The 20107-nt window shown below is 35.8% G+C and overlaps 1 protein-coding gene across 5 annotated transcripts in view; it reads right to left on the bottom strand.

The window, feature by feature from the left end:
* Nucleotides 1-20107, bottom strand: part of SPOCK3 (SPARC (osteonectin), cwcv and kazal like domains proteoglycan 3) — a 214851-nt gene that overhangs the window by 56122 nt on the left and 138622 nt on the right. For all 5 annotated transcript variants that reach the window (XM_086611595.1, XM_086611596.1, XM_086611597.1 and 2 more), the window contains one exon: nucleotides 3528-3642. In XM_086611595.1, coding sequence (XP_086467721.1) covers nucleotides 3528-3642 — 115 coding nt within the window. The remainder of the gene's footprint in view (nucleotides 1-3527; nucleotides 3643-20107) is intronic.

Below are 20107 nucleotides of genomic sequence, written 5' to 3'. Positions count from 1 at the left end.
GGATGCTCCATCCCTGGAGACGTTCAAGGCCAGGTTGGACGAGGCCCTGAGCAACCTGATCTAGTTGGAGATATCCCTGTTCCTTGCAGGGGGGTTGGACTAGATGACCTTTGAAAGTCCCTTCCAGCCCTAACCATTCTATGATTCTATGAAACGGAGATTAGGGCAAAAACAGGACATAAGGCAATGGCTGTGCCTGGAAAATAAGATAGGGTCCTAGTGCTTCCTCACTTCTCTCTTAATTAATACCTCTGTCACTAGTGGTGGTGCATCCCATTCATTCCGGTTTACCTTTCTTTCTTATTCTGCTTCCACACAACTCCCTAAGCCATCCTTTACTTCTATACTGCCCATCTTCATTTATTTCTAACTTTGTGTGATCCTTCCCTCTAACACTTCCCTCTTCAGATTTTCCCTTTCTTATGGCAGTACATGAAGTTTGTTTTTCTTCCTTCTCCTTTTAAAAATCACTGGAGCACCTGCTGTAGTTTGTCGTTTATATGATACTCATTGTTGTCTCTAAACTAAAACCAAAACAAAAATATGACAAAGATAGATCTTTCTTTTGTTGTGTCCTTTTTTGCTTGTTTGTTTTGGTTTGTTACCAATTTAGACATCTAGTTCTAGATCAGGTTCTTAGCCCTTTCACTTTTGGGTTCAAGATAACAGTCATAGAATCATAGAATGGTTACGGTTGGAAGGGACCTCAAAGATCATCTAGTTCCAACCCCCCTGCCATGGGCAGGGAAACCCTCCACTACACCAGGTTGCCCAAAGCCTCATCCAACCTGGCCTTGAACACTTCCAGGGATGGGGCATCCACAACTTCTCTGGGCAACCTGTTCCAGTGCCTCACCACCCTCTGAGTGAAAAATTTCTTCCTTATATCTAATCAAAATCTGCCCTCAGTCTCCACACATCAGTTAGGTTCAATCTTATTGAATGTATCACTAAAATGATCCAGCTTTTACAAAAAACAGGATGCCCACACCTGCCTCATGCATTCATTGGAGAGATGGATTAGACAAACTTCAGAGTTTGCTTCCAGCTAAGAATTTCCCATTATTTTATGATTAGGTTCACATACATTTTAAGAGGCAAATCTATTTTTCTGAATACTGGTTTAATTTTGCTTCCCAAAGGAATAGGAAGTTCCACACCAAGACTAATTTGGGAAAGTTCACAGACATACTTTCCTCCCTAGATACACCAAAAACTCAGTAGAATACGTCAATCTGAAAAAATGAAAAATTGACTTAGATAGGGGATGTATTTTAGGAAACCCTCCCTTAAATTACCCCTGAAACTGAAGCACTAATCTTACTTTGCCTCTTTGGCTTCATCAAATTCCTAAGCAACTGACATGTGCATATACAGCTTAAAACACTTCATGCAGTTCCATTTCAAGAACATCATACTCTTGTAACAAAAACTATAACAAATTTTTTATTCTGCTATGAAAAATGGTTGAAATTTCAGTAATGATTCTCAGCTCACTTTCATATTTCTCATGTCTCCTGGCTTTTGACCTTGTAAAAAAATGATATTCAAATTTCAACATTGCAGTAAAATGTAGCTGTAAGAAAAGCTCTGTATTTTGCTTGCCCTGACAATCTGTCAGGACAGGATTAGTGTTAATTCCCATACTCATATAGGATCTTCTTTCTTTCTCTTTTACATAACTAAGTACTAGTAATCTTGATCCCTTGGCAGTATAAATCTTCAAGAAGACTTCATTCCTAGGAGTTCATTTCCAAATAAAACCAATTCCATTTTCTTGAAGCTAATAAAATTTGTCTATAGATTGTTTTCAGTGTTTAAGTATGAGAGTACCAAAAATAGAATGTGTTTGAAGGAACATACACAAAGACAAAAATAACTGCATCAGGTATAAAACGTCCAGCAGAGAAAATGCTGATTTTATTTTGGTAAAAACTGAGGGCAATGGTACCATATTAAAAAACTAACACTGGAGAATGGCAGGCCTACTATTGATGCTGAGATGCTTCTCAGTTCATGATCTTCATTTCACTTGATGCCCACAGTTAAGCAAATATCCCCACATTTATGCTACAGATGCCGAAATTGTTACTAGTAAAAATTACAACTGCATTCATGCTATTCTACATGTCTTATCAAAGGGGCCACATTAACCATATAAGGCTGAGTCTTCCAGTGTTTTTCATTTGGGCTGGCAACATGAGATGACAGATTTATCTATCTGTTTACAGTTACTACAGAAAATTTTAAATTAATGCTTTAAAAAACCTGAAGGCTGTATTGTTTTGCAGAGCGTTATATATAGCACAGGGAATATTTAGTTATACAAATTCAATTAATATGCAATCACACAATCAATGACAATGCCAAAGACCAAAAAGGTGACCTAAAGGAGTGTTTCAGAGCAGGTATGCCTGCACACAGCTCCATGTTTGCAGTAGTCATCCCTATTCCTTGTTAAAAGAACATTAATTCAGTTTTTAAATTAGGAAAAAAGTAGTTTGGGCAGTAGTTACAGTTTATCATCGAAACAGTAAGATTTTCTTGTACAACAAATTTGAAATAGCTCATCAAAATATAGCGAAATACCAACATCAACATAATGCAGGAATGTAATTCAAGTTTCTTTTATCTTTATGAGGTATAGGAAAAAAAATTTCAAAAATTAATTTGGGTGTATTTCCAATGAGGATACAGGATATTTGTGCATAATGATGTTAGTTTACTCATCAAAAGTGTGACTACACAGAAAGAAGAAAAAATACATCTAACAGAGATCCCTCTAAAGAAATACAAAAATGCAGACCTCCAGTTATGCTGGTTTTGGCAAATTCAGGCCTAAAACCTCATGCTTTGATGGTTCTCTACTCAGAAGCACCAACGATGGTATCCTGTTTTGTTTAACAACCACCTCCCAAAGTCACCTGGGAGTCACTGAAATACAAATACGCTTAGCCACAAATTTTTTTCTCCAGTTGCACCAATGGCTAAGAAGCAGTGCAAAGCAACTGCATTTTCCAGCAGCCTAATCTCATGGATGGTCAAAAAAAAAGCTGATTTATTCCTATCAAACACTTTTCAAAGAACTCACTTTTATATGACAGCCTTTACTAATAGTTCCATAGTTTAAGTGCAATTGCTTGCTCCTATGAGCAATAACAAAGACTTTTAAGTTTCCTTTTTTTCTACCATACTTCATTTTCTTGAATATTCAATTGAAAACACTGAGGAGCAAGGACTGAATTTTTCTTAGTCTTAAGTACAGCCATAAGCATCTCAAGGAGTATTAAAGAGTAAAAAAAGAACAACGACTCATACTACAACAGCTGCATTTGAAAAATACAGCTATATTTTACTGTAGGCACAATTACAAAACCCATGGCTGAGAAAACAACCTTGAATAAAATAAAGCTGGTTTTATTCAAGAATAATCAGTGTTTGTGATTACTGTACTCTTCTGTGAGCAAAACCTTATTTCCTTCTAGATACAAGCTGTTAAAAATATCATACAAATTACCATCACTCACCTCTCCTATCATTTCTGCCTGCATTTGTGGATTTGTCAGAAGGGCAAGGGCAACGTCCTTCGCATTTCACTGAGATTTGTTTTCCTGAGACACAGGCTTGATAGTCTAATTTGCACTGCAAGGAGAGAGAATGACTATCATTAATATAAACATCTTTTATAATAAAAATTATAGCTCTTTATGTCTTTTGAAGCAATCTTTCATGAAGTGCTTAAATCTTTGCAGACACAGGTGCTAGGAAAATTTTTCTGCAGTGTATGCTACCTTTGGACTAAGAATTAGATTAGATAAAGGTACAAAGTTTTCGTTCCCTAACCTGGCTATCATTTTAGGTCAAATCAAGCATGAATACACTTGTGGTGCATAAATTGATTTGAATATGTATACTAAATAGAAGTAGACTGCATTGGTTTTATTTTTATTATATGAGAAAATAAACAAGGCAATAGCATTCATTATTGATAGGAAGCAATTAGCAGTGAATTATTATAGAATTTATCACCTAATTTCTACTTTTAAGATGACAGTACCCTAGTAAAAAGCAGTAACAAATAAAACAGAAACCTGTGCCTGACCCAATTCTGCACAGTGACGGTCTTTGCCAATGCAGAAACAGATTAGTTCATGTGGTTCTGATCTGTATACTTACAGCTCCAATTCAGAAACCACACAAAAATTAACTAAATCTAAGCAGTAAATAGAATTGTTGTTTCAAGCATATAAAAATAACAAACATTGAAGACCATATACATAGAAAAGAACATTATTATCATTCTTACTGAAAAGCTGAACTTTTATTCCTAAAGAAAAGTTCTTGACATACAAATCTTTCTGCAGGACCTTTTGCCAAAGTAATATCAGGAAAAACACAAACCAAAATAAAGGAAAAAAAAAGTTAAGTATCTACAAAGAGCTTTTTCAGAAAAGGAAAGGGGGAAGACTGTTATGGAGAACACTTCATCCTTGAACAAAGATTTTTCATTTACCAACCTCATGAAGTTTAACCAGGCCAAGTGCAAGGTCCTACATCTGGGTCATGGCAATCCCAGGCACAAATACAGACTGGGCGGAGAATGGATCGAGAGCAGCCCTGAGGAGAAGGACTTGGGAGTACTGGTGGACGAGAAGCTCAATATGAGCCGACAATGTGCTCTTGCGGCCCAGAAGGCCAACCGCGTCCTGGGCTGCATCAAGAGGAGCGTGGCCAGCAGGTCGAAGGAGGTGATTCTCCCCCTCTACTCTGCCCTCGTGAGACCTCACCTGGAGTACTGCGTCCAGTTCTGGAGTCCCCAACATAAGAAGGACATGGACCAGTTGGAGAGGGTCCAGAGGAGGGCCACGAAGATGATAAGAGGGCTGGAGCACCTTTCCTATGAGGACAGGCTGAAAGAGTTGGGGCGGTTCAGCCTGGAGAAGAGGAGGCTCCGGGGTGACCTTATAGCGGTCTTCCAGTACCTCAAGGGGGCCTACAAGAAAGATGGGGAGAGGCTGTTCAGGAGGGCCAGTTGTGATAGGACAAGGGGTAATGGTTTTAAAATAGAGGGAGGTAGATTCAGGCTGGATATTAGGAAAAAATTTTTTACCATGAGAGTGGTAGAACACTGGAACAGGTTGCCCAGAGAGGTGGTGGATGCTCCATCCCTGGAGACGTTCAAGGCCCGGTTGGATGAGGCCCTGAGCAACCTGATCTAGTTGGAGATATCCCTGTTCCTTGCAGGGGGGTTGGACTAGATGACCTTTGAAGGTCCCTTCCAGCCCTAACCATTCTATGATTCTATGATTCTATGTCTCATTAGTCAGGTAAGGGACATATAACTTAAAAGCGTAGGAGTCAGAAAACCAGTTCAAGTAACAAACATATGAAGTGTTTTCTATGCATTACTATACTTCAGAAGAACAAGCTCACCAGAATTTGTGCCTTATATTCCATGACTCATCTTCTGTTTGAGTATCTAACTTCAGTTTAATGCAATTCCATTGTACAATTATCAGGATTTCTGGCAAACTAAAGTTGAAGTTTCTTTCTCTTCTAAAAATGAGAAAGGGGTGGGAGCACTGTAGCTATGTAAGAATAATGGAGCCTCCTGAAAGACTGCATGTGAGGTTTCCACTAGTATGCAGATATAAGCAACCTTTCATGCAGTCAGACTTCTAATTCAGTCACACTTTAATGCGGTTCTCCACCTAGCACAAGTTGAACTGCATCATTGTATTGAAATAATACCATTTTGCTCCACTGCCAATACCGAAAAGACGAACTATTAGAAGAGAGAGAAAAGAATACCTCAAATTTTATGCATTTACATTAAATAATCATTACAGTTCAGTTCTGAATGTGCTACCTTTTGCCAAAAAGGCATGGTTAAAGGACAACAAGGCTAAAAGTATCTTAATTCTAAAAAAAAAGAATAGATCTGCCCCAACTGAAAGCTATATGAATAGCACGAGTGTCTCATAAAAGACCAGAAAACTGAAGCAAAGCAAACAGCTCTGCCTATGTTGACTACACAACAACTGAATACCTTTTTTTATCCCTGTACAGTAATCCTGGCTGTACAGGAGAGTGCTTGCATTAGCCATGATGCCTGCCAGACCTCCTTCCAGACAGTGCCTGACCTAATTAATATTTTAATACTCAAAACAACCTTTAGGGTTGGTAGAATGGATCATAGCTCAAATTTGATATGTGTTTCTGTGGAAAAGAGATATTTTCCCTTTTTTAAGACCTGAGAATTTTTGTTGTTCAATCTTAGTAGCTTAAGGAGTCAAACCTACAAATACCTGAGCTTTAGATTTTGAATACTCCTGTTGGTAACTGAATTTAATAAGACAACCATTCAAAATCAGACACATAAACCTATTTCAGATTTCTTTTACTGAGAATCAGAATATGTAAAGTGCAAAACAAAGGAATACTTTCTTATTTTTTGAAGATTTCTTTAATCCTTTTCTTGAGAGATTATTTTTCAGACTCCAGTGCTTCCCTTCAGTTTCACTCGAATGTTGCTGCAGAAACTAGTAAATACTTCAAAGCTGCTCCAGTTAACATAATGAGTTTTGAGTTAGTCCTTTTGATTTCTTTTTCTTTAGAGTTGTCTACTCAGTCCTATTTGCAAACAACGTTGTCCTTTTAAATGTTTAAAAAAAAACCCTTAATGTCTGACACCTGCCACAGGCATTGATACCTGAGTGAGTACAGGGTCAGCACATAACACTTCCAAATCAGTACTCCCATTCACAGGTACACTAGAATTTTACACTCACTGAACTCATTTTATGGACAGGCAGACAGTAGAGACAGATTCCTTGTCTCCAGAAACAAAGCAAAATCACGGTGCTTGCATAACTCAGAAATGGGTCAATAGGCTGTTCTGACAATTTCATATTCAGCGGCTAATGACACCAGGACTATAACTCCGGTTCAATCCTCTTGTCCTTGTTCCCCAAATAAACAGTGCACTGGGATATTGCAAAGGCAGCTCAGCTAAATAAAGGCGAGTCAGACTTCCCTCAACGTTACCCTCAAACTCATCGAAGAGCAAGCAACAGACCTGAAAAACTCCATGGAAAAAGAAACCTGCAGCATACAGAATACGAGGACACAATGAGAAGTAGCGGTACAAAGGAAAGGGCAGTGCTGGAAACAGTGATGAAATCATTTGCTTTGCGGGGAAAATATCTGAATAGTTTAAACAGCAGAAAAATACATGAACTATTATATTATGAATAGCAATAAAACAATTCAAATTTATTTGGCTTTATTAGTGACTTTTCTATATGGAGAAAATACGTAACAAAATTTTCAAGAAACTGATCTGTTGGATTTCACAATATTCCTTATTTATACTGGGTTTATAAACTGTTAGCTGCCTGTGCTACTTTAATCACAATCTGTTATATGCATGAAAGAATATCATTTTAGTTTTGAATATATCTAGCTTTTTATCTTCTGATCTTGATTCCCGTTTCCTCTTAGCATATCGGTTTTCTACACTGGAGTTTCACCATGTCTCATTTGTATGTTTGATTCTAAGGATGTTTCAACTGCTCAAACTTTCACAGATTTTCTTTCAAGACAGAAGAATAGGTATTTCTGACTTCAGAGCAATATGCTACACAGCGCTTAAAAAAAATCGTTTTAGTACAGACAAAGAATATGCACCATGTCAGGGTCTCTTGGCAATATATTTCAGGATGAAAAATTCCTCATTTCTTTACTGTCAAGTGTCCCATAGAAAAATGCAATTTGTTTACTCATATTCTGCCTATTTGAAAACTTGTTCAGTCTTAAATGGACTCAACATTCTTCAACATTTACCCCAAGTAGTTGTTCAGTGAACTAGAGACAAGCAATTAAAACCTGCAGGAAGAACATCAAAGAATATATGTCATCTCTAGACAGGCCTTATGCAGCTTTACTGTTATTACAGTAAAGATGAAAACAGTTGTATTTCTGGAACAACTACTACAGTGTATGTTTCTTTGATGCACGAGCTCTGCTCTTAGAACTACTGTTATAGAGTTGGAAAGATTAAATGACAGTAACATATTTCATTAAGCTCTGCCACTTTCCATTCCAAAGTAGCTACCTGTCAAAGGCTGCCAAACGACTTTCTGTATATTGTACGTATAAAGAGCCTAGTTTTGCTCCAGAATGGAAAAAACTTACCTACTTTTCCATGGCAAAATAATGAAAAAAATGAAAATACAAAAGGCAAAAAACCTATTAGCTTTGCGTGCATTTGATTGGCAGGAATACAAGGACAGGATACACTTTATTTATTACATTAAGTTCTAAACAATCTCAACTTCTCTTGTATTTGTAAACCAAGTTCCAGGTAAATGTCATACATTTCCATATATACATGTTTACCTTTAGAAACACCCCAAATCGTCCTCTTGTGACCAACTGATCTAATTCTTCAAGTGTGAATGACAGTATACATGTCATTAATATATCAGGAGGACAATGATAAAACCTGTACCTGGGAAAACTTTTGGATGACTTCAAATATAGAGGAAACTTCTGCAGAAAGGAGCAATATGTCAGCACAAGTGTCACGTATACAGAGGTAAAATCTCTATGATGAGCGAAAAAGAATATTCAAAGAATATTTATACAGTCTAGAAGTTTTTAGATAAGTTGACCTCGGTTGAACACTTGAACTGGCTGAACAAACTTACAGCCATTGAGAAATTGTGAAGGACAGAAAATGTACTATTAGACTGGAAATGAATGAAAGATGAAGAAAATAAATACAGAAGGAAAATATTATCTCAGAAATTATAGAAAAAACAGCTTTCAAGTTTGATTTCAGTGTACCTAGAGAAGAAAGGATCATGCTATAGGGTTTCATCAGGCAAATCATAACATGTGATTTCATTCTATAGAAGAACTTGTAGAAAACAGAGATATATTAGATTGTAAGTACCTTGGTTTTACCAAGGCTTCTCACACTTTTTCCCATTGTAATCTAGTAAGACACCCCAGGAAGTATGCTGTATGAGTATAAAACCAGTTGAAAGTGATCCTCAGAGAGCAGAATCAAGGGCTCACTGTTTAAATGGAAGGCTGCACTGAGTGGACTTTTGCAAGGGTAAGTCACAACCCTGGAACTATTCTGTCTCTTCATTAATGGCTTGGAAGATAAAATGAAATAAAATATATCCTATTAAACATGGAAGAGGCTAGAATAACTTTAGAAGATAAGAATATAATAAAAATACTCGTATTATTGAAACAAGCTAAAAATATAATGGAATTCAATAGAGAAAACTATGTTCTACTCTTAGGTATACATAATAATCACGTTTAAAATACAAGACACGGAACAACCAGCCAGACATCCATTCCAATGGAAAAATAAAAGTTTAGTGATCATTGCAAAATATGCAAAAGATATCCATATAGCTCTAGCAGCTCTTAAAATAGAGCACCCTATCCAGCTTTGTGACAAGGTCTTAAACTAGACAGGAATTAATTGGAAAAAGCCCAAACACGAGTAACAAGAACAAAGAGAGGACTAGAAAATAGAGTCACCAAGAGACTCAAGGAGTGGGGCTGTTCAGTCTCAAGAAAAAAGGATTGACATAACAGCTGTCAAATAGGTAAAAGGCACCTGAAAGATACCTGAAAAGAATACCATGACGAATTTTACAAGAAATAATTGGCTTAAATTACTGCAGAAAAGATTCAGATTAGATATTCGGAAGACTGTCTTTATCTCAACCCATGAGTTTTCTCACCTTTACATTTCGATTTGCTCCCCCATCCCACCAGGGGGTAGTGAGCGAGCGGCTGTTGGTGCTTAGTTGCCAGCTTGGATTAAATCACGACATAAGGGTAGTGGAGTATTAAAATAAATTCTTGGAGAAGTTTATTGAATCTTAATCATTGTCTTTACAACCAGGATTAGATAAATCTGTCAGGAATGACACCTGTGTAGTTTATCTTGCTTTGAGAAAATGGGCGGACCAGATGGCATCAAGCTTATTCAATGAGGAAATACAGGATAGAGCTGCTCTGGAAATGAACCAGTGTCAAGAGACTATTGCTCGCATAAATCTTGTTCATTTGCTGAAGAGATTGAAAACTGTGCAATGAATGAACTAGGGAGACTGCATGAAAGAAAAGGAAAATAACGCTTATGCTGGTCCATGGATTTTAGGTAACAATTAAGCAAAATTCTGTTTGGTACTGAGTGAATTTGTGCTCTCCTGAGCTCTCAAAAATCTGAGATCTGATTTGGGAACATGCTAAATATTTTTAGATAAACTAAACCAAAAAAGAATTGAAGTATAAATGCTTTACATTGTGAAATATGAAATTTTTTTTTTTCATATGAATGTCCAATTCTTTAATTTTTTAGCTTCCATCTATCTGCAGAACCATCTTCTATCTGTAAAACAACACTCATCTGTATGATACAGCGTAAATTAGTTACTATTTTCAGACTTCCTAAAATCTACAGGGAGTAAAGACATACTAAAGCAGATGAGGAATTTAGTTTATGTGGCTACTGTATAATAAAAGACATAATAATGTACTGAACAGCACAGAGAAAACAAATTACCAATTAGATACAAGAGAGGTATGTTCATTCTGTGTGTTAAGTGAGCAAAGAGCCCTGTGGAAGAAATGGCAACAGAATTAAGTTGAGATTGCATTATATGTCTATCCAAAAAAAAAAGACAAACAGTGCTTATGCAGTATTAACTTTAGCATTTCCTAGAATTTTATGAACTTGCTTTTTCTCACAGACTTAATTCTGTTCCTTTTGGGGAATGCTACTACCTCAGTGGCAAGATAACATATTTTTCTACAGTAGTACTGTCTTGCCAGGAATATCTAGCAGCTTTTAAATAAACTAACTAAAGCTAAGTAACAAGGATAAATGCGATTGCTCTGGCAAGTAAGAAACAGAAGCTCATGCTCTAGTGCCTTCAGGTGCAGTCTGCAGATACTCCCTCTAATTCCTCCTTTCCTTCATCTTATCCATAATGGACAGTCAGAAGCAGATGGGGTACAGTCCTACAGGATGCAAATCAGCAGATGTTAGCTGCCAGGACATTTACCTGGATCTCCAATGCATACTGTGCCCATTATGTGCTTCAAGCCCTTGACACTGAAAAACGGAAGTTAGGCCAGATGCATCAACACATCCTTTTCTACCACATAAACATAACTTTGCAGTATCGGATGAAACGTGAATTCAACGTGAATTAAAGATTTTAGAAATTTTCATGTGCTGAGGTGTATGACACTTACAGAAATGCTTTTCTAGAACATCATCATATTTAATGCTGAGCATTTAGTAAATTACTTTCTAGACAATCAATAACTAATACTTATGTAACTGTAAAAAATGTTTCATCTTTGAAAAGTAACTGTCACCTTTAATTGCACCTTATCTCAATAATGAGAGCTTTGTCGAAGTCCATGAACAAAAGTAAACATGCCTATTGAATCAAGACCCTGAGCAAAGAAAATGTTTCTTGGTTGAAAGAGAACTGATGATACATTGTTTATAAAGTTACGAACTAGAGAAAACAATTTACGTGACAAAATGAAAATCTATATGCGCAGTTTTCTTCCTGCTTACCTCTAGAGCTCTTGCCTGTTTTCTTCAGCACTCTGTAGTGCAATGGCATAAAAAGCAAAAGCCTGAAATCAGGTCAACTAGCTACTCAATCTTTTTTGGACACCCTAGAAAACATATTAAGTCACAGAAACATGCAGACAGATGCCTACTGGGATTATTTAAATTAGGCACCTACATGTCTTTGCTTTCATATTTAGAGACACATGATGCTTAGGAGCTTCTGAAAATCCTTCTAAAGACCTATCTGCTTTTTAAATCAGTCATTTGAATTTTTAGGCATCTACTCAATTTGGCAAATATAAATCTCATCATCTTATTCTATACATTTTGCAAACAGGTAAGCTGACATTTTATACCACCAAATGAGAATACAAACTTTAACTAATGTTAAATGACAAAATCTTGTGATACCCCTACTTGAAACATACTATTTCCAGTAAATTAAAAAGTATTAGTAGGAATGTCTAGTCATTTTGTGTAATAATACATAATATATTACCTCATATCCAAATTAATATTTCAATATTCCTTTCAGACAATAAATTCTGTAAAAATCAAGATTTTTCAAATACAAAAAATATAAAATATAAAAAATTTAGAGAGTGTTTCAAAAACACTGGTTAACAAAAGGGGTAAAAATACATAATCAGGTTACTCCTACCTATATTATTTCTTCAGATCTTGGCTTATTTCAAAATTATAAACACCGATGCAGTTTGAAAATACACTAACAGCTTCTTGTAAGCATGTTTATTACAAAAATGTATCTCTTTCTGATGTATACACACGTATATTTAAGTCTATAAATTCTGTCTCTTATTCAGACCTTCACCATTTTTCACAGAAATAAGCTACAGATGCACAGAATGTCACACAATGCTGTATGTACATGAGATCCTTGGTGTACCTCATTGCTGGCATCCACAGTTTTGTAATTTGGAGAAAATTTCTCAAGAGAGAGAAAAAGGGATACTGCTCAGAGAAGACTAACTTTATATTTTTCAAGTTCCCACTTCAAATTTGAAAATTAATATTCAAAGAGTAAATTAAAATGTGAGCAAAATCCATTTAATTCTCCTAAAAATTCATCTTAAGAACAGCTGACTATTTTGATTCAAAATCAGCCAAGAAAGATCTTCATTGATTTTCAGCTGACATGGAAATTTCTGAGTAATGGCAAAGGTAAAATAAAAGTAATGGCAAAGCTATAAAGTCTTACTATAAGACACAAATGGCTTGTAAAAGCATGGAATTTTTTGTTAAAAGAGTCTGCTTATTGCTTATTAACATGCATTATCACTGTATTTTTAATGTAATATGGCTTCCTAAGCCACGCTGGCTGATTGCATTACTAATTAAACAAGTTTAATTCATCTAATTATACCTAAGTTGAAATATTTATAAAGTTATGTGTGAGCTAAAATAGCATCTAAAGGGCGTGCTCATTAGTCTTCAATTACAGGAAAAATAACGAAAGTAATAAAAGTAATGTACATGGACCTAGCTAGTCCATGCTGGCTTACCCCATCCAAGTTTCTTAAGACATTTCAACTATATTATGTCAATTGAGAAAAAAAAAAAAAAAAGAAAAAAAAAAAGAAATTCTGTATTGTTACTTACATTTAGGTGAAACTTTCACCAGTGCACTACAGAATCACTGTTTGGATGAGAAATTAGACAGACATAGGCACTCACAGCTTTCTTACCATCGCATTGCCTCTCAGCTGTCTGCTCTGTTTTTTTTCCCATCTAAAAATGTATGCTAAAATTCATTTGAACTCAAAGTACTAGATTTTATTTATTAAACAGTCCAAAATAGAAGTCTACTTGTGCTGTCAGTGAAGGAAACGTTTATGAGGTTCCACGTTCATAATGGTTATCACCCTCTCAGGGAAGAAACATGCTGCTGTGCAAGTGGGAGTTAATATTCCAAAGCATGCATTTTTTTCCCTAGATTACATGCATGTCTTCTTGAACTTACAGCTACACCTTGTGTAGAGACAAAACTGTGCCTAAATATTTCTACTTTCTGCTGATAGTACTTGATTTTAAAATATACAAAAGATTTCCCTGTTCTGTGTCAAACAAATGGATTAAAATCAGGACAACATAAAGGAAAGGCTTCATATGTCATGTTCTGAATGAAGAGAGAGAGCGGCAAATTTTGCTACACAAACTCTTCTGTTTTTTCTCTTCCAATAAGTCTTTGGTTGTCTACAATGTTTCATTTTCTTTCTGAAACTTTGCTATGATGCAGAGGACCTACCTCTGATACACAGTCACACTTTTCAGATCCCCATTTCTCTCAGTTCTCATCAATGTCCCGATCTGTTCTTTGGGGAGTTAAGTTATTTTACTTTCGTGCTTTTTTCCTTCTTTACTCAAGATTTGACCCAAGAGTGCGTCTGTTTGTTAACAAATACTTTGTTTCACTTTGATCTCAAGATTGATGTAGAAAAACAAGCAAGCAGAGCAAGCAGCAATGTCTTAACTTGTGTAAGAAAGGTCTCATTATTTGCTTCTTGTAAATTTATCAGAAAGTAGGCAGCTTAAAAGTCATTGGACATTTAAATAAATAGGTTGGACGGTTCTTCTCTTTGCTAAAAATGCATGAAGTTGGGATAGATCACAACCATATCCCTGAAGAAATCTGATGAAGGTAGAAAAAAGGTAGGTTTCCTGAAGGACTCCATATTCTCAGGAGAACCTTAAGGACTCAGTTTGAGAGCTGGATAAAACATTTTCAACATTTCTGAATATCAATTATTCATTTCTTCAAGATGGTTTCTTTTTTTTTTTTTTTCCTCCTCCCCCCCTTCCCCCTCCTCTCCCAAGAGGGAGGGTGGCAGGAAGCAAATAGGAACTTCGCAGCAACACCCAATGTTGTGAACTTCACACAACCCAGAAACTCCTGGGTGTGCGTTTCCTTATGCAGCTTTGGATATTTTAAAGTGACACAATTAAGTTAACAATTTTGGGAGGGAAGTGAATGCTGTTACCTGGCATCCCATTAGAAAACCTGAATCCCAGACAGTTTTCTGTGGTTCAGTTGAAGATCTATATTATTTTACAGACATAAACTCAATATGCCTCAGCTGTGATAACATGTATTTGCTTAGTATCACAATGTTGAATGCCAAATGTGTCTTATTAAAATCCATTAAATAAGATTAGTACACATATTACAGAATACCACGCAAACATCATCCCCTTTCCAATAACAACTTTAGAATTTTAAATTACAGATGTATTCTAAGCAGAGAATCTTAAATACATAAAAGCATAGTATATTGGCATTAAAGCATCAGAAATATTGATAACTTGAAGGAATATTTGAATAATCCTGAAATTTCTGAATTTGTTTTCAGTGAAATAGCTACACAGTAATCGGGTTACGTTTACAATATTTCACTGTGAGCTTTTCAAAACTGCAAATTAAAAAAAGATTCTTTAATGTTACAGATATTTTGCCACATTGACATCTGCTAAATTACTAGGACTGAAGTTTTTCTTTTTCTTTGGGACAGCATAACTAGTTTATAGTAATGCTGGTCTAAATTTCTGTTATAGTGTCTAATGTTACCACTTGAAACTTCACAATATGTCAGTTTCTTGCTAAGTGCAAGTGTGGCCTACATCAACAATATGTAAAAATGTCTTTTTAGAAGCTAAACACTTTGTTCTGTTTGATTACTAAATTTAATTGCAAGTTCAAAAAAAAAAAAAAAATTATTTGAATAATTACTTTTTTCTAGTAATTTTCACTTCACTTGCAGTTCTGTAGCTTTTCAAATGTTTACTGTTCTGTTAATTGCAGAAAACCAAAATGGCTAAGTAATGTTCAGTACCTCTTCTTTTGTGCCCACTACATCTATGTTGTTCCAAAACCCTTCTTAAATGGAAAAATAGAATTAATTTTGAAGAAAATTAAAGATACAGAAAAAGGGAAAGAAATTATAACCAACATACGTTTATTATAACTCTCCATTACACATGGTACATGGAACATGCTCTGTTTTAAAGCAACAAAATGATCCATGGGTTCATTGCCACTTGATAAGCATATATTTAAATTCCACTATGACTAAGAGGAGACACACTGAAGAGAAAAAAAAAAAACAAAACAAGGTTTCAAGGTTCAGTGCACTGGGAAGTGATGTCTGGTTTAAATACAAATGTAAAAACAAATGGTGCATTGGAACTAAGAGAAAAAAACAGAGAGAAAAAAAGATAGCAGACATTTAAATTACATTTTTTGCCTTTTTTTTTAAAAAAAAGTACCATTGTGTAGCTAGATATTTTATCTTCAGGATAAATTTAGGAAAATAATCCCTTTTAATTACCTCCATTTTACATTGGTGATAGGGAGAAGGAGAGAAACTGCTTTCTGAAAAAAAAAGTATATTCATTCCATTCTGCCGTCTGTGTACAAGGACAATTTAGGTGGCCACGGCTCTCCCTTGCCCCTGGGACATGGAAAGGAATGCTCCAAGGAGAATGGAATGACATGCCCAGGGTGGGATGTAAGGCTGTCAGAGACACAAGAACAGAAACACATCACACAGCACTAAAGTTCTTCCGTTCTCATAAGCGCTTACATGCATTTAGGGCACATTCTTTAGGGTCTTCTTTCAGATAATTATTACTGTAATGTTTGAACGTTTCACTAGGCCAAGACCTGAGCCAGTTTTCCTGTTTGCCACATTTGCCACTTCCAATTTCATCTTCTTCAATCCCATTCTTATCATGAATTGCCTGCTACTAACTCTCAAAATTTGTTCCCTAGGTTCGTGTTATCTTATTTCATGCCTGCTGTCTTTAACCACACTCTCTCTCCCTTTATAAAAAGGTTCTTTTCCATTTGTTTCAAAAAAAAAAAGGTCCAAATAAAAGCCTCCTAAGATCATAAAAAGCCTCTTATCCTAAGTATCTACCTCTTCAATTACTACACTCTTTATCCTCCACTCCACTGAAACCATGCTCACTAATGAGCTTCCACTTGGTAAATCTGAAACAATCTTCTCTTTTGATCGTCTTCTTGCCACCAACACAGCCCATTACTATCATCTCCTCTGTTTTCTCAGCTGCCTTAATGTTTCAAACAGCTACGTAAACTTAAGAACATTATTCATTGTCTCTTAATGCTCTGGACCCATCTTTCTACTGGTTTCTTTTCAGAAGTGTTTTCTGCTTCTCACCATCACTCCACAAGCATAACTATGTCAGTGGCAGCTCCTGTGTTCTGCTCCTACGCATTTCTATCTGTATATGATGTGGATACATTCTCCTGGAAAAGAATTCTTGTGCCAAAATGATTCTATTTTAGCTGTAATTCTAGTTGCAACATTTTGAATATTATTTTCAAAAGATTAACTTCTGCTGGTTAAAGCTCAGAGAAAGACTGTTCTCCAGATAAGTATGGATGTCTTTAATGTAACCTAACAGTTTAAGAGATCTGAGTCTATAACTATATTCTCAACTTCACTTTAAGCAATTTGATTTTTCTTGTTTTACTGGTTGGCCTGTTTGACAGTTAACATTCGAATTTAGATTATCATGAATAGGTTCTGAATCTCAGTTCTTTCTACATTTGCTATTTTGTATCAGTATACTGCTGCTGTGATATAAGAGTTATTTAATAAACACTGACACTTGTTTCACTTTCCCCTATCTGTCCTATTCTTTTATTGGTTTGTCCTTCCAGCCTACGTTGTTTCCATTCTAGAGAAAACTTACTGCTGTTTTAAAAAACAGTGTAAATACATTACATAGATGAAGACTTAAGAAAACATGTTCTAGTCTATAAAGTAGCTTTTTTTATTTTTATTGAAGTATTAACATTTATGTATATTTTAATGTAAATCCATAATTTTATGTTAAACAAACAGTATTCTGGAAATGAAAAAAGGAACCAAATTCAATTCTTGCTAGTATAAATATGTCATCGTAGTCTAAGAAATACTGAGGTGCTGGGAATTTCAAAATATTGAAGGTTCTACAAAGTAATTTGTCATCTAAACTACATTCTCCATTCTCTACACCTTTAGCAGCTATTTATTTTGAATGCAGTTGATAAAAAGAGATCAGTTACACATAATTTGGAATTTTTAGCAAATCATCCTATTTGGAAAACTGGATTAAGTGAGTCATCCTTCTGACGTTTCTCTGCCTTTTTTGAATACCACATCCTATCAATTTAAAGGTTCCAGATAAAATTTCAGGCATTTCTGGAAAAATTCATTCATGGTGGAAGCTGGAAAACCACACAATCTCATTTCCTGATTTTTTATTATTATCCTTTTCAAAGCATTTAAATAATTAACAAGGAGTTTCCAGTATTTCTGAAAAGATCAGTTTATCCTGATAAAGTATACTCCATGGAACAACTGAGCAAGACATTTTATCTCTTCGACTACTGGCCAATCTCATTCGAGAAATGTTTCTCAAGGTTTTTTTTTTTTGGTTTGGATTTTTTAGGGGGGAGAGTAGAGGTGAGGTAGAAGGCAGGCTGGTCATGGTTTGTTGGTTGTTTCTGTTTTTTTTTTTTCTCATTTCCAAAAACTTCATTTTATTTGCCAACTGTCGTGGGTTAGGTTGTAAACCACCCCCCACACACAGCTGGTCACTCCCCCTCCCCCACCCCCAGGAATGAGGGAAAGAATTAAAGAAGAAACGGGAAACCCGTGGGTTGAGATAACAATGATTTAATACAGATGATTTAATACAGTGTAGGTGCTCACCACCCCCTCGTATGCGAAGCCCGTCTCGTCCCAAAGCTGCAATCCCGGATGAACGCGAGGCCCCGAAATAGAGAGGGGCAGAGAGAGAGAAGGAAGGAAAAGCAACAGAGCGAAAGCGCAGCAAGCGCAAAAGCCAAAGCGCAAAAGAGCCAAAGTGCAAAAGCCCTTCTTCCCGGCTGCCCCTCACTTTTATACTGGGCATGACGCTGCATGATATGGAATACTGATTGGCCAGTTTGGCCCTCAATCTGAAGTTCCACCACAAATGACAAGGAGAATCGTGTCCCCCTTGTCCCAGCTATGCTCCCCCCTTATCCCGCCGTGTTTCTGTACTCCGCACACTGAAAAGTCCTTGGAGTTTCACTTCCAACCACAAACATCAGTTTGCTATCAACATTCTTCTCAGAGTGAGCCTCTGAGTAAAACCAAAACACGGAGCTCTTCTGGCTGTTAAAAAAAACCTGTCCCAGCTAAAACTGGGACACCAACGTACATCATCAACAAGTCCTTCACTGTAACAATCCAACATAGACTTGGTCTGTAGAAGGCTTTAAGTTATTCACTTGAACATAGTGATTTTGACTGGGTCTTGCTCAGGAACTGGGCAGTGACATGAATCTTAATTCTGAGCGGCCTCTTTTGACAAAACCTACTTTTATTAGAAAAACAAATCAGTGCTGCCAGAGCACCTGGAAAAAGTTGCTGCTTCCAGTTGCAAAAATATGGACTAGTATGCTCTCAAATAATTTATTTCAGGTAGATTACATTATGTTATTAATAAAGATGGCAAAAGATTAAAAAATCATTAAAACAATTTAACCTTATTATTTTTTGCTACATTTCAACTGATAGTTAAGCCTACAGAAAATTGCTTAGTAACAATGCAGATAAAAACTGAAAGGTATAGTGGATTAGTCTAATCGAAAAAGTAAGACTGACATACATTGAATCAGGTTTGTGAAAAGTACTTCCATTAGATATCTATTTTGTAAAGTAAATCTATTTCCAGTAATCTTTTCGGAAGTAGAAAGGAACTGTCAACAGCTCAGGCATGTGACTCGAAAACTGACAACAAGGCAACAAATAAATTTAAATCAATTTAACTTTTATAGTAGCACAATGTTTAAAGTAGCATCAAAGATTAAAAATGTTGATACTTATTTTTTTATGCTTCCTTCAAACACGCTGCAAAGAGATACATATTATTAAGTAAAAGTCTTAAAAACATCTGAAATGAATAAAGGCAGCAATGATTTTTAAAAGAAAAATGTTAAATATGGGATACCCTGAGAACAAAAATCTAGGAATTTAGGTTCATGTAAAATTATAAACAAAATTTGTATAGAGTAAGAAATCAGCACTCAACTCCACCCTCCACACACAGTTTGATTTCATCCACTGGCTCTCTTTCCTTCTTGTAATGAGAGAGCAATCATAATTTGGGAGAATGAAGAAAGTTTCTTTTAATATTCAAATTTAATATTTGAATATTAAAAAACTCTAAATCCACATACCTATCTATCTGTAAAGTATATCAGGAATTCATATCCTATTTTCTGACTGCTTTTATATATTTTTTCCACCTGAGAAGCTAGTGTAGATCCATTATATTTGCAAAACATGATTTTTATTGCTATTTATACCTATACGGATGTCATGAATCACATGAAGTTTTCATAGGTAGGAGAAAAATATTTCATAAAAAAAATGTGAAATATGTAACTAACTTCAGCGAATT

The sequence above is a fragment of the Tauraco erythrolophus genome, chromosome 5 (genome assembly GCF_009769465.1).
Source record: "Tauraco erythrolophus isolate bTauEry1 chromosome 5, bTauEry1.pri, whole genome shotgun sequence".
In the NCBI taxonomy this organism is placed as follows: Eukaryota; Metazoa; Chordata; class Aves; order Musophagiformes; family Musophagidae; genus Tauraco; species Tauraco erythrolophus.
Note: the sequence above shows the minus strand (reverse complement) of the source record. Positions and strands in the feature narration are given on the sequence as shown.